At 40.9% G+C, this 15,207-nt stretch overlaps 1 protein-coding gene across 3 annotated transcripts in view; it reads right to left on the reverse strand.

Annotated features, from left to right (window-relative positions):
- CPT1A (carnitine palmitoyltransferase 1A) overlaps window positions 1-15,207 on the reverse strand; it is a 189,432-nt gene that overhangs the window by 136,364 nt on the left and 37,861 nt on the right. For all 3 annotated transcript variants that reach the window (XM_069740460.1, XM_069740459.1, XM_069740461.1), the window contains exons 10-18: window positions 14,404-14,599; window positions 11,326-11,514; window positions 10,555-10,660; window positions 9,696-9,812; window positions 6,773-6,937; window positions 4,931-5,065; window positions 3,462-3,614; window positions 604-717; window positions 282-374 (exon numbers count right to left, since the gene is read on the reverse strand). In XM_069740460.1, the coding sequence (XP_069596561.1) occupies window positions 282-374; window positions 604-717; window positions 3,462-3,614; window positions 4,931-5,065; window positions 6,773-6,937; window positions 9,696-9,812; window positions 10,555-10,660; window positions 11,326-11,514; window positions 14,404-14,599 (1,268 nt within the window). The remainder of the gene's footprint in view (window positions 1-281; window positions 375-603; window positions 718-3,461; window positions 3,615-4,930; window positions 5,066-6,772; window positions 6,938-9,695; window positions 9,813-10,554; window positions 10,661-11,325; window positions 11,515-14,403; window positions 14,600-15,207) is intronic.

Consider the following 15,207-nt stretch of genomic DNA (forward strand, 5'->3'; position numbering starts at 1 on the left):
AGGCAATTTGCATATCCCAGAAATGTAATGTGATGTGATGGATGGCAAGAAAGTGACCAATAAAGAAAAATATTTGCTTATGCTCCCAAGAACAGAGGCAGCCTTACAAAATAATTTTTTTTAGAGAGAAGCATCAAGCAACATAAGAATCAGCCCTAAAATAGAGGAGATTTCCAAGCCCTTACAAGGAGGCAGCATAGTAACTACTTATCCATCAATTAACCAGATATCAAGTCAGGGAGAGAAAAAGGATCTACAAACTAAAAAAACATTGTACTTACCGTCTCTGGGCTGGAAAATTTGCTCGATATGTGGAAATTGATCAGATTTTCTCCAACAATTATATATGAAACCCCATATCCATCATCTGCAACCTACAAATACATTAGTTCATGGTTAGGAAAACCTTCTGAAATACAATGCATAGCCAACCCTAGATATCTACTTTGTGGTATCAAGTGTCAAAGATGTCACTGGTTTCTAATCAGATAGAAAGTGTTATAATGTGCACAGAAATGCACCAGGAACAAGAAAAAAAAAACTCAATCCAACTCAAATTAATAAAATATATCAAAACAAAGTTTATCAATGAATGTAACTTACAGGTCCAAAGCCTCCACCACTTGACACATTTTCTGGATACTTCTCCAGTTGGAAAAGGTGAACCTGCTGCTGAGGTGTCTGACTTGTTGACAGTCTCCATGGTTCTGACAGCACCTATAGGAATTAAATTATGCCACCATTACTTCTCGAGAACTCTAGATTTAACTCTGTACCAACTTTTCTCAAAACACTGCTTTGTCCTATTCCTCAGTTATTCCTCCTAGAAATACAGATATAAATTAATAAATTGACAACTGGGTATTACCAGTGGGCAGAGGCGGGCTGGGTTGGGGATCAGTTGCCCCCAGAACCGGTCCCTTAGCTACAGTTAAGGGCCGCCTGGTGCATGAGGGACTTTGTACCTTTAAAATCACCAGTGGTGGCTTCATAATCTGTAAGAGGCTGCAGCACGTCTGCAGATTGCGATGTGGCCACAGGTGATTGAAAGAAAAGTACAGCACCGCTAAAGCACCTGCCAGCCCAGGCCGCTGGGCGATAAAAAAGTGCCGTAATCTCAAATCACCGCATCAGAACATCTGAGGCGTGAATAGCATGCGGTACGTGACAAGCCTTCCTCTTCCCGCCAGATAGGAGTGCTCCCTCTCAGAAGACACGGGCCACCGCAGAGTCTTCACTTGTCCATGGGCCAGGCCGGATGTGAAAGAAGAGCCCGGTGAAGACATTACAAGGGTCAGTGTGACAACAAGACGCCCATTGACAGCAGAGCTCTGGATCCTATGGGATGGGGTGAGTGGACGCTAATGGGGGAGCCTAATTTTGCTATGGGGTATGAATTATACTTCCTTTTGGGGATGGAATGATTCCTGCGATGCTATTATGGATTATAATTAATATTCTATGGGGGTGTAATTATTGCAAGGGGCAATTTACTAGAATCCTTGAAGAGGGATGCTGGGGGGCCAGGATTATTACACTACAATGGGGTGGGGAGATCAGGTGTGTGATAACTGCAGGGAGTTGGGAGGTATATAATTGAATCTGAAGGAATGTATTATTATTATTATGATGAAGGAGAAGGGGCATAATATGAATAAAATATCGCCTTTACTAATTATACATAAAAAGAATTGCTCAAGTTATTTAGAAACATCACATACAACAGCATTGTATTGAGTAAATATTGGATAATTGCTGCATGCCTGAAAATTCATGTACAATGCAGATGTGAGCCAATGTTCCTCATATAATTACATTGGCCCGAGCTAGAGGATCGGTGTGTATTTAAGGCACCACTCCAGCATTTTATTATTTTCCAGTGCCGCCCCCGATCTTACACTCCCATTTCGGCGGCGGCTTCGTCTTTTACAGACGCTGTCCTGCGGTGCCAACTTGTGCCCGTTACTTCAGAGTGGCTGATACTCAGAAGATATATCACAAGAGCGCAACACAAGTCTATGAGAGCCAGATCATGGCTCTCAGACTTCTAATGAAAAGTGACCTCTGTACAGCTCCATGAAACACTGGAGATGCCAGCAGATCACTTTTCGTCAGAGACCGAAGGGAACGACGCTGGAAAAGGATGAACGCGGCAGCAGGTCAGTAGGGGAGGCACCACTCCAGCAGAGCTGATCACTGCTGGGCAGGGCACATACTGCCCTCTCTGTGGTGGCAGAGTCCAGATAAAGCAGCGTCATGGCTGCCTAGTTCCATGGATAAATGGTATCAGCCCTTCCTTCTAAACCTGAGGTAGCACCCTAGACAGGTGTCCATCTTTCTATAATTCATCCCAACCCTGATCCAGTGGTGAGGGTGTGATTAATTATACAAGACAACTGCAAGAGATGCAAGTGATCATACTCTGATGGGGAGATCTCCACTGAGGGGCTCTATATGTGATTACACTGCGAGGGGCGTCTATATCTGGTTATACTTTGGGTGGGGGGGGCTCCATGTGTGATTACAATACTGGCAGAAGGGGAGAGAGATAGCGATCAGACATGTCTGATTTTGGATTGCTGATCGCATTGTTCTCCCTGAGGTAAGCTTTGTCATAGAGAACAAAGGAGCTCTCAGACCAATACTCCCAAGTATGGGAGAGTCAGCAGAGATGGCTGTCAGCTGAACAATTAGACGAAGCATCATTTGACTGACAGCCATCTAATGTGTATGGCCGGTTTAAGGATGGGCCACGCCTTTCATCCACCAGTTCATTGTGTTTGCCCCTCAGGCTAAAATTTGCCACTCAGCCCCTGCTAGTGGGAGAGTTTGCAGCACAACCATTCAACCATTGTCAGACTGTGGAACACAGTGTTCAAAAGGAAAACGATCCTGCCCGATAGTAAGTGCATTCATAAATATTCAGGAGGAACAGCAGAGTGCAACGCTCTTAAAGAGGCCTCATCGCTCTGATGTAATAAGGGTACGAGTAATAGACCTGTCCGACAGATCCACCTTCATTATCAATTCAGTATAAAAGGTTGCAACAAAATGGAAAAGTTTGTGCTGCTAATACTTTTGGATGGTGTTAACTCTTCAACCCTCCATAAAAGAGGTGTTAAAGGGATTTTTTCATCTTATTAAAAAGTAATCTGTTATCTCCAATACTGCTTTCGAAGACAAGTCCATCAATAACTTTACATGTCCTGTCTTTTCCTTCATTACTGAGAAATCAGAGTAGGAATGGATATATAAATGTAGATCTGAAGCCTCTGTCACTCCAGCTCTATGTCCTGACCAGTGCAGCCGCCTTTTCCTGATTGACTGAATGCATTTGTGCTGTGTGACTTCAGGTAAAGGAAACGTCAGTCGAGCAGGAGCCAGTGAGAGCTCCATAGAGCTGGAGTGACAGTGGCTTCAGAGCTACATCCTCATTCTCTTGTGGTCTTGACATTTCTTACTTCTTTAAGGAAAGCAGAGTCCACTCCCAGATACTTGGATACAACATAAAGACAGAAGAGGTGACGGTCAATTCCAGACCCCGTCATGGCCAGGCGGTACATCTGCTGATGTTTCTCTGCTGCTGCCTTGAATAGCTTAACTCTGGTTTCATTCTGTAAATTCAAAGAGGTCATGTTTGCATCAGATTAATGGAAATAATGCGTAAAGAAGGCACAATCACAATAATGACAGTAATTTTCCAAGTATGGTAATAAAACCATTATAATTTGAATATGTGAATATCCAAAATTCAGACAAAAAAATAAAAATCAATAATAAAACCTATATACATGTTCGCAATTTTTTTTCTATCATTCCCTTTTAAAATGCAAAATTAAGCAACTTTTCAAACGATCTCCGTTTTCTACCATTTTACTGCTGCAGAGTGTCCGCAAGTCCTTAAAAGGGGCTGTCCACTACTCAGAAAATACCCTTCAGAATCACCATATTTTCCCACGTAAATGTCACAGGAGATCTGCTGCAGTCATCACTGGAAAGGCACCGCCACCGGAGGCGAGTACAAGCTGCTTATTATTTTACAAGGGAGAAAATGCCATTTGGTAAAGGGTTGTCCGATTAGTGGATGAAATTAACCAAGCTGCCTACTAAAACAGATAACATTCAATCAAAGCTTCTGTAAAGTTCAAGGCCTCTTTCCGCTCTCGTCTCTCAAAGATAGCCAAAGGGAGGGGGCTGTTTACAGATCTCCACAATGTGGACAGTGGGGAAAGCATCTATAGCCTCAGAGAAGAAGAAAAAAAAACATGTAGCAGTTAAAGAAGAAAACACAAAGTAAGAAAAAAAGAAAAATAGTACAGGATAGAAGCTGTACTGATATATGAAGTAATGTAGACCACAAATACCTAGATACACCAACACCTCACATTCAGCCTATATTACTGGGAGTGAGATGAAAAATATGATACTAGGCAGGTTGAAGGCTGCATACCTAGTGGTCTGAATGGAAATGATGCAATGAAGATTGCAGACTGAAGCTTATTGTAATTTTAATAACTGAAGGTAAAAACGAAAATGTAAAAATCATTTCCCCCCCTCCCCCATGTCAAAAGTGTCCATAGTCTTTAGGAGTAGAACGACTTTAATGGTTTGACGGAGATTAGAAAAAAAAAGGTTTGACTTTTTTTCCTCAGAAATGGCAGCACTTGTCCATGAGCCATATTTTGTATTGCAACTTGGCTCGATTCAATAGAAAATGTGCGAGCTGAAATATCAGACACAACCTTTGAGTAATTACGGTAGGTGCAGTTTCTCTCACGCAACCATTTACAAAAAAATACCTAAAAACAAAAAACTATATATAGAAAAACATCAAATAAAAAAAAACAAATAAAATAAATACCGTACATATGCTAAAACTAAATATTCTAATATTGGAGCTTGAAAAAACTCCTTTGAAATAGATACTCACATTTTCTTTGGGATTTGACATAGCCAGGACAAATTCACTGGACTCCATAGTACATGAACGTACGGTCTCGGTTCTGCCTTCTCTGAACAATCTCGTCATGGAGGCCTCATATGTCAGACAGAACTTTCCTTTATCCTAAAGTAAAAAGATGAAACCTTAGTCATGAGTCCTAAAGATGAAGGAGACCAACCACAATGGTGTCTAACAGCTATAATTATTACAGGTCCTTCTCAAAAAATTAGCATATAGTGTTAAATTTCATTATTTACCATAATGTAATGATTACAATTAAACTTTCATATATTATAGATTCATTATCCACCAACTGAAATTTGTCAGGTCTTTTATTGTTTTAATACTGATGATTTTGGCATACAACTCCTGATAACCCAAAAAACCTGTCTCAATAAATTAGCATATCAAGAAAAGGTTCTCTAAACGACCTATTACCCTAATCTTCTGAATCAACTAATTAACTCTAAACACATGCAAAAGATACCTGAGGCTTTTATAAACTCCCTGCCTGGTTCATTACTCAAAACCCCCATCATGGGTAAGACTAGCGACCTGACAGATGTCAAGAAGGCCATCATTGACACCCTCAAGCAAGAGGGTAAGACCCAGAAAGAAATTTCTCAACAAATAGGCTGTTCCCAGAGTGCTGTATCAAGGCACCTCAATGGTAAGTCTGTTGGAAGGAAACAATGTGGCAGAAAACGCTGTACAACGAGAAGAGGAGACCGGACCCTGAGGAAGATTGTGGAGAAGGACCGATTCCAGACCTTGGGGAACCTGAGGAAGCAGTGGACTGAGTCTGGTGTGGAAACATCCAGAGCCACCGTGCACAGGCGTGTGCAGGAAATGGGCTACAGGTGCCGCATTCCCCAGGTAAAGCCACTTTTGAACCATAAACAGCGGCAGAGGCGCCTGACCTGGGCTACAGAGAAGCAGCACTGGACTGTTGCTAAGTGGTCCCAAGTACTTTTTTCTGATGAAAGCAAATTTTGCATGTCATTCGGAAATCAAGGTGCCAGAGTCTGGAGGAAGACTGGGGAGAAGGAAATGCCAAAATGCCTGAAGTCCAGTGTCAAGTACCCACAGTCAGTGATGGTGTGGGGTGCCATGTCAGCTGCTGGTGTTGGTCCACTGTGTTTCATCAAGGGCAGGGTCAATGCTTTATGGTGATGAAGATTTCATTTTTTCAGCACGACCTGGCACCTGCTCACAGTGCCAAAACCACTGGTAAATGGTTTACTGACCATGGTATTACTGTGCTCAATTGGCCTGCCAACTCTCCTGACCTGAACCCCATAGAGAATCTGTGGGATATTGTGAAGAGAAAGTTGAGAGACGCAAGACCCAACACTCTGGTTGAGCTTAAGGCCGCTATTGAAGCATCCTGGGCCTCCATAACATCTCAGCAGTGTCACAGGCTGATTGCCTCCATGCCACGCCGCATTGAAGCAGTCATTTCTGCCAAAGGATTCCCGACCAAGTATTGAGTGCATAACTGAACATTATTATTTGATGGTTTTTTTGTTTGTTATTAAAAAACACTTTTATTTGATTGGATGGGTGAAATATGCTAATTTATTGAGACAGGTTTTTTGGGTTATCAGGAGTTGTATGCCAAAATCATCAGTATTAAAACAATAAAAGACCTGACAAATTTCAGTTGGTGGATAATGAATCTATAATATATGAAAGTTTAATTGTAATCATTACATTATGGTAAATAATGAAATTTAACACTATATGCTAATTTTTTGAGAAGGACCTGTATTTTGTTCGATAAAACATGGTCACATGAGAGCTTTGCATGTGAGAAGAGGCACAACTTACCCGGAAGTGTGCCAGCTGAAGCGCCAGCTGAACAAGGGCATCCGGGCTTGTTTTAGTTTTCTTGATGAGACCTTTGCCAAAAGCATCGAAGGGGAATGAATGAAAGTCAACGTCATCGGCAAGGGCATTGGCAACAGTCAAGGAACTCTCAATCACATTTTGGCACTAAAAAAAGTAAACATGAGGGAAAGTGTGAGTCAAGGAACCGCAGCTGACAGAAGTACAAGAAATACTAAGACATTTCTGAATAATAATAATAATAATAAAAAAACACTATTAAGTAACTTTTTGGCACAAATGTGCTTCCTTTTTGGAATATGTAGATGTCAATACAAAAAACTTCCTAGTTCTTAGCCACAGATCAGCTGTTTGAGAGCTGGATATGTGGCGATTAAAAAGCTGGCTGCAAGTCAACCCCTCAACTTTGTAATCTGAAAACCCATTTTTAAATAGCCTTGGAACATTCCAAATTGAAAAAGTTAACATGCATGTGTGTGCATACGTATGTGCATACGCGTGCATGAATACGCATGCATACATGTGCGTGCGTGCATGCATACATACACATTTTTTTTTTTTTTACTTCCACAGTGTGAATTTTAAAACTTCACGCACTGCTGTTAAAATGCCATGTTCTTGTCATGTGCTAAATATATCATACCAAGATCAAGAAGAATCATTTCAGAACTTTTTCTAGCATTAAGGTCACCCATAAACTGTACAAATCCATTGATAAAGTACAATCATTTTGACAAGAGGAAATCTCATTGTAGAAAGTTATTAGCCAGGAAAAGAGAACAAAAAAAATCCAAGGCATTAGATGATTTGATTAGATGAAAGAAGATTGTCATCAAGAAGTTGCTTACAATCGGCACAACAGAGACATTACCTATAACTTTATGTCCCTCAAAAAGCAATGAAACGACAAGAAGAAAATTTGCCCAGGAGGCTGCCAAGAGGCCTAAAGCAAGGAGCTGCAGGGATTGCTGGCCAGTATTTGTTGTGTACTGCATGTGACAATCTCATGTATTATTGCAATGTCTGGCTTGTGGGGGGGTGGCAAGATGGAAGCCTTTTATTCCAAAGAAAAATATCCAAGTCTGGCTAGGTTAAGCCAAAACCTTCATCAAGACTGCCAAAAGCATGTGGGAAAACGTCTTATGGTCTGATAAGACCAAGGTTGAACTTCAGAGAAACTGCACATTTGTTGGTGGTTTTCTTACAGAGGAAAGCATGCAGGTTAAATTGAAGATCTGGCCCATGCAGTAACGTATTTTCCATCTAAGAGGTAGGACCGACATGTCATGAATCTAAGAAATGAGGGCTTAATCTCCAAAAGTCCATCTGTTGCTAAATTTCAAAACTCCTGTACATTGAAGACAAGAGGCATAGAGTAGGAAGGAGTGTAGGACCTACAGGTGCTTCTCACAAAATTAGAATATCATAAAAAAGTTTATTTTAATTCTTCAATACAAAAAGTGAAACTCATACATTAGATAGATCACTGTTTGTAATGACTATTTCAAGGGTTTATTTCTGTTAATGTTAATGATTATGGCTTACAGCCAATGAAAACCCAAATATCATTATCTCAGTAAATTAGAATACTTTTTATAACACCAGCTTGAAAAATGATTTTAAAATCTGAAATGTTGGCCTACTGAAATGTATGTTCAGTAAATGCACTCAATACTTGGTCGAGGCTGCTTTTACATAAATTACTGCATCAATGCAGCGTGGCATGGAGGCGATCAGTCTGTGGCACTGCTGAGGGGTTATGCAAGCCCAGGTTGCTTTGATAGCAGCCTTCAGCTCGTCTGCATTGTTCCTCTTGACAATATTCCATAGATTCTCTATGGGGTTAAGGTCAGGCGAGTTTGCTGCAAATTAAGCACAGTGATACTGTTGTTTGTAAACCAGGTATTGGTACTTTTGGCAGTGTGGACAGGTGCCAAGTCCTGCTGGATAATGAAGTTTCCAGCTCCAAAAACCTTGTCGGCAAAGGGTAGGATGAAGTGGTCTAAAATGTCCTGGTAGACGGCTGCTCTGACTTTGGTCTTGATAAAACACAGTGGACCTACACCAGCAGATGACATGACTCCCCAAACCATCACTGATTGTGGAAACTTCACACTAGACCTCAAGCAGCTTGGATTGTGGCCTCTCCAATCTTCCTCCAGACTCTGGGACCTTGATTTCCAAATGAAATGCAAAATTTACTTTCCTTGTGGAGGGTGTCAATGACTGTTTTCTGGACATCTGTCAAGTCAGAAGTCTTCCCCATGATCATGGAGCTACAGAAACAGACTAAAGGACCTTTTTAAATGCTTAGGAAGCCTTTGCTGGTGTTTTCTGTTAATTTTTGTAATTTACTGAGATAATGACTTTTGAGTATTCATGGGCTGTAAGCCATAATCAATGAATGTAATGACTATATATAATATATGAGTTTCACTTTTTGCATTGAAGAACTGAAAAAAATAAACTTTTTGATGATATTCTCATTTTGTTAGAAGCATCTGTATGTTACCAAAAGTTTCTAGGAGTAATTGTCCTTGTGTGGCGCTTTTACCGGCGTGTCCTTTAACGAGTCATTCCTCATCCATGCCCTATTCCGGTCTCATGAATGTAAATCTGGATGCCAGCGAAGAGTTTAATGATGCAGCAAGTCCTGGCAAGATGGCAAAGAAAATTCTCTGGCAGCTCGGCCTTGTAGAAGGTATATAGAGGTCACTGGAGACCTGTCAACTCTTCTGGAAGCCCAGGAGGTTCCCACTTTTCTGGGGAGCCTCTTTGATGTTCCAGAAGAGCTGGCAAATATGGTGTATAATCATTTGGGAAAAGATGGTGTCGCAGATGCCATAAACAAAGCATCTCATGGTCTGAAGAGATGATAACATGATTTATTTGCAGTGTCGCTTACCTCTTCCGGGATTTCCCATTGCAGTCTGCTTGGAGGAGGAATACTAGGATTGACATCTCCCTTACAATGACCATCTAATTCATATCCAAGATCAAACTTATCAGTTGCCATCACATACTGCAAATTAGAAAATCCAAGAGAAATCAGTATTTCTATTAGGCGTGAGGTCAAGAAGATTAGAAGGAGTTTAATGACATTTTATAGAAAATAAGTCAGATGTAATTGTGAAGAAAAAAAAAAATTTGGACAGTAACCTCAAACTGCTTTGACATGTTATAGAATAATATCTGGCAAAATGGAATGGACTGACAGCTATTAAAAGCAGTTACATATTCAGCCAGGGCATTAAAGTCCATAGACAATTTATTTGGCAGATACATAGCCCAGCACATGATGGCCCCATCACTATTTTTTCACAGGGTGGAAAAAGATTGTGAAGAAATTTCCTTCCCAAAAGGAAAGCATTGTTGGCAAAACAAACTTTTGAGAGGAGTGAGGGAAAAAAAAAAATTGGGGAGACCATCAAGTGCTCATCACTTCTTTCCTGGTAGGCAGGAGGGGGGCAGTCAGTGCTATGGACCTTGAATTGCGCCATTTGCTTCATAATAAACATTATTATGGAATACTATCATGTGGTATTATCAGAAGCAGGCTTCTGACTTGGTTTGGTGGCTTATTGGTAAGATCTTAGTATCAGTAACATTTACCGATGATTGGATCAATTCATCAGACTCACAACTTTTTATAACAGAACTGGGATTATTATACTGGACTGGGATTATCATAAAAATTTATCTTCAGATTTTTCTACTAGACTATTATGGCACACAACAGTATAATAAGTAAAAAGCCAACTTACTTCCCACAGATGGCCGACAATTGGGGCATCGGCCCAGGAATGCTCACAGTTCATGCCAGTCTTTCCATTCTTGAAGACAACAAAGCTTATTGTTTTGTCAAACCACCTAAAACATATTTCACATCGACATTAATATATAGTCTCCACACAATGAAAGCACTGGAAAAACTGTGCCAGGTCACCCTATTGTTATAGTTGCATAGTTATATGGGTTGAAGACACGTATCCATTAAGTTCATTGTTTCTCCACCAGTAACATTCTCTAATCGCTGGATTACTTATAACCCACAATGTGATTTGTTGTTGGAAAAGCGTCCAGCCCTTTTAAAATGCAGATTCCAGACTGACTGCTTTAACTGTAAAGAACCCCTTCCTATTTAAAAGGTGATTGTTATAATAGGATTTATTGATAAAAATTTATTGAATAGAAGTGTAGACCTGAGAAATGTTCGTAGCAACATTGCTTGGTCATAGAGTATGCGACACAGCGCTGGAATCAGGGTCTCTGCCCCTACATTATGCTGCCCTCACATTCCATAGCAAAAACTTACTGGCAGATTCCCTTTAAAATCTCCCATAGTCAATATTGTAGAAGCCTGCACCAACTTTTCCCAATTTTTAGATTTAACCAGAGAGATTGAACCTGGCCAAGTAGACATATATGTAATATTATATTACAGTAATAATCATTTTGTGCAACCCATCTATCTATAGTTAAATTTTCAGCAAAACAAAAAAGGAAAAAAAGAAAAACCCAAAACATCAAAATACCTGTCATAGCATTTCCCATGCAAGAGAGATTTTGCATATTTGTCAAGGGAGGTGACCGGGTCTTCTTTGTTGTATCCTTGCTCTGTCTCATCTAGAGTGACAAAGAAAGCCGCTTTCTCAACTGCATCCAGACTTTGCTTGTTCTTTCCATTTCCAAAGTAATCCTTACGAGCCGTGGCCCATGGCACCCTGCATGGCACAAACAAGTCAATGAGTCATTATTCAGATGTAGATCGACCGCAGACCAAGTCAAAACTACTGTTTCAAAATGAGCAAATTGATTTGATGCAACTCGAACATTGTGACAAATCTTTAGGAATTTGTGAAACTTGAGGATTTCTAAGAATTTATGTTTTGCTTTTGCACAAATCACCTGAAATGGCTGTTGCCAAATTTACATATTGCAAAAAATTAAATCAGTCAGTTAAGGATGTCATGACCTGTGGGGCAGATGGTCTGGCTTCCCCATAATCCCTTGCAGCCATCACACTACAGGGTATAACACAGCCAATCAGAAGGGACCATCATAGCCCATATAAAAGCAGAGGCAGGAAACGTAGCATACGATTTTGAGGCTAATCTGCATAATGAGAGAATGTCACAGCTCACAGGTCAGCTACACAAATAGGAAAGAAAAAAAAATAAAATGTACAAATGGTGAGTGACAGCACAGCAGTGACAACGTGAGTGTGAGGATCAGGCCATTTACCACCACTTACCATCCATTTACCCATAGCCAGATAAATTGGGGTAATTTGAAATTACAATAGCTGTGTTTATGTTACGTTAAGAGATGAAATGTGTTGAACACTTTGAGATCTCCTAGATGCGGATGCTTACTTTTGCAGGGCAAATTGATGCTTTGCAGCACTTTTGAATTGCGGTAAATCAATTAACCACCGTCAGGAACCAGCCTTGGGATCACGCAGATATCCCACCGCTGCCACAAATTTGTCACTAACAGCTCTCGCCCACTGGAAGCCCCAGGCAGGAGACATTATTGCCATATTTCCCATCATGATTTTAGCTTTCGATAGATCGGAAACATGGCAAATACAGTGGGTACGGAAAGTATTCAGACCCCTTTAAATTTTTTCATTTTGTTTCATGGCAGCCATTTGGTAAATTCATTTTTTTCCTCATTAATGTACACTCTGCACCCCATCTTAACAAAAAAAAAAAAAAAAAAAGTAGAAATCTTTGCAAATTTATTAAAAAAATAAAAATTTAATTATCACATGGTCATAAGTATTCAGACCCTTTGCTCAGTATTGAGTAGAAGCACCTTTTGAGCTAGTACAGCCATGAGTCTTCTTGGGAATGATGCAACAAGTTTTTCACCCCTGGATTTGGGGATCCTCTGCCATTCTTCCTTGCAGATCCTCTCCATTTCTATCAGGTTGGATGATGACTGATGAGTGTTGGTGGACGCCATTTTCATGTCTCTCCAGAGATGATCAATTGGGTTTAGGTCAGGGCTCTGGCTGGGCCAGTCAAGAATGGTCACGGAGTTGTTATGAAGCCACTCTTGTTATTTTTGGTGTGCTTCGGGTGATTGTCTTGTTGGAAGGTGAACCTTCGGCCAAGTCTGAGGTCCAGAGCACTCTGGAAGAGGTTTTCATCCAGGATATCTCTGTACTTAGCCACATTTATGTTTCCTTCAGTGACAACCAGTCGTCCTGTCCCTGCAGCTGAAAAACACCCCCATAGCATGATGCTGCCACCATCATGTTTCACTGTTGGCATTGTATTCGGCAGGTGATGAGCAGTGCCTGGTTTTTTCCACATATACCGCTTAGAATTATCACCAAAAAGGTCTATCTTCATCTCATCAGACCAGAGAATCTTATTTCTCATAGTCTGGGAGTCCTTCATGTGTTTTTTAGCAAACTATGCAGGCTTTCATATGTCTTGCACTGAGGAGAGGCTTTTGTCAGACCACTCTGCCATAAAGGCCCGACTGGTGGAGGGCTGCAGTGATAGTTCCACAAAGTGAACTTTCTCCGATCTCCCTAATGCATCTCTGGAGCTCAGCCACAGTGATCTTGGGGTTCTTGTTTACTTCTCTCACCAAGGCTTTTCTCCCACCATTGTCAGTATGGCTGGACGGTAAGGTCTAGGAAGACTTCTGGTGGTCCCAAACTTCTTTCACTTAAGGATTATGGAGGCCACTGTGCTCTTAGGAACCCTGAGTTCTGCAGAAATTCTGTTAAACCTTGGCCAGATCTGTGCCATGCCACAATTCTGTCTCTGAGCTCCTTGGCCAGTTCATTTGACCTCATGATTCTCATTTGGTCTGACATGCACTGTGAGCTGTGAGGTCTAATATAGACGGCGTGTGTCTTTCCAAATCAAGTCCTATCAGTTTAATTACGCACAGCTGGACTCCAATGAAGGAGTAGAACCATCTCAAGGACGATCACAAGGAAATGGACAGCATGTGACTTACAGTAAATATAAGTGTCTGAGCAAAGGGTCTGAATACTTAGGACCATGTGATATTTCAGTTTTAACTTTACTTCTGGAAGTGATAAATTGGATAATTTGTGCATTCTGCATGCTCATTTTGAATATTTCTATTCTATTGATCTGCTATGTATTGTCATCTGGAAATAGGTCAATGAAGGACACAATGTTGTATCCCAAACCCAACAAATTAATGTCAAGAGCATTTGTCATTTTTACAGCAGTTAGTTCACCTCCCTCCCCCTCCTATTGCTCCAGAGCAGTTCTATCACTGCACTCACATTCCAGAGCAATAGGCTTGTTCAAAGGTCTTTTATCGCAATATGCAGATACAGTGGTAACAGTGTGGACTTCATAAGCCATAACTGACCGTTAATGTGTCACAGGAGCAGAACAAATCTCAGCAGTAGAACAAAGCTACTGAACCAGAACTGTCAGTCGGTCAATGAGGAGCGCCCACCTCACAGCACCAAGGAAGTGAAAGAGGCTGGAGAGTTGTCCTGCTCAACTCAACACACAAGTTAAGAATAATCCTTAAGAGGCATATTTTGATAGTAACCATGAAATTTACTTTTAAATTATGGTTTATGTATAAAGGAAATTGTCCAATACCTGTCTCCTGCAGTGAGTGCAGCCAGATGTTCCTCTCCATCCTGAGGTTCAGACTTGTCATCAATAATTCGCTGCATCTGTTGTTCAATCTCCCTTGGTTTCAATAACCTTCCATCATGATACAACCACACTTTGAAGTACCGACCCTTATGGTAGACAACAATGTGTTTGCTGTCCTTTACATGTTGAATTGTGTCTGAAATGGTCAGAAGCTTACAATGAATACACATACCATTCAACCTCCGCTCACACTGAAGTAGATGAACCAACTAGAACTGGATGATACATTAATGGCCAAGGACAAATTAAACATCATGCACCTCAGTGGGGCCTGGATTTTCTGACTCGTAGGCACTTCACAATAATCTCCATTTATGCATGGGCCAGTGAGTGAAGGTATAGACCAGATTTTTGGTTCAGGACGCAGAGAATTAATTTATATCCATGAACGCAGTCAATGTGGCTTTGATAGGGGAGGTGAAGGAAACAGCTGAGAGGTGATCAACTCACTATGGCCCAATTTCCTTTACTACTGGGTGGCTAGAACCCATGTACAAATCCCCAATGTATAGTCATCTAAGTAAACAGGCCATGTATTTTACAAGAGCATTTATAAGATTGCGGTTTGTTGCCAGCTGCTATGCAGTGCACGATCGGATACTCATGCTAGTGTAAAGCGTTCTCAGTGGGAAGAGGGGGCTCTTGTGGTTTTATCTCCACGGAGAACATAATGATCAGGCAGTTCAAATTGAACTGTCCAATCCTCATCTCCCTCAACATATTCCGATTAGGGAGAATCAGGAG

This window comes from Ranitomeya imitator, chromosome 9, assembly GCF_032444005.1.
Source record: "Ranitomeya imitator isolate aRanImi1 chromosome 9, aRanImi1.pri, whole genome shotgun sequence".
NCBI lineage: Eukaryota > Metazoa > Chordata > Amphibia > Anura > Dendrobatidae > Ranitomeya > Ranitomeya imitator.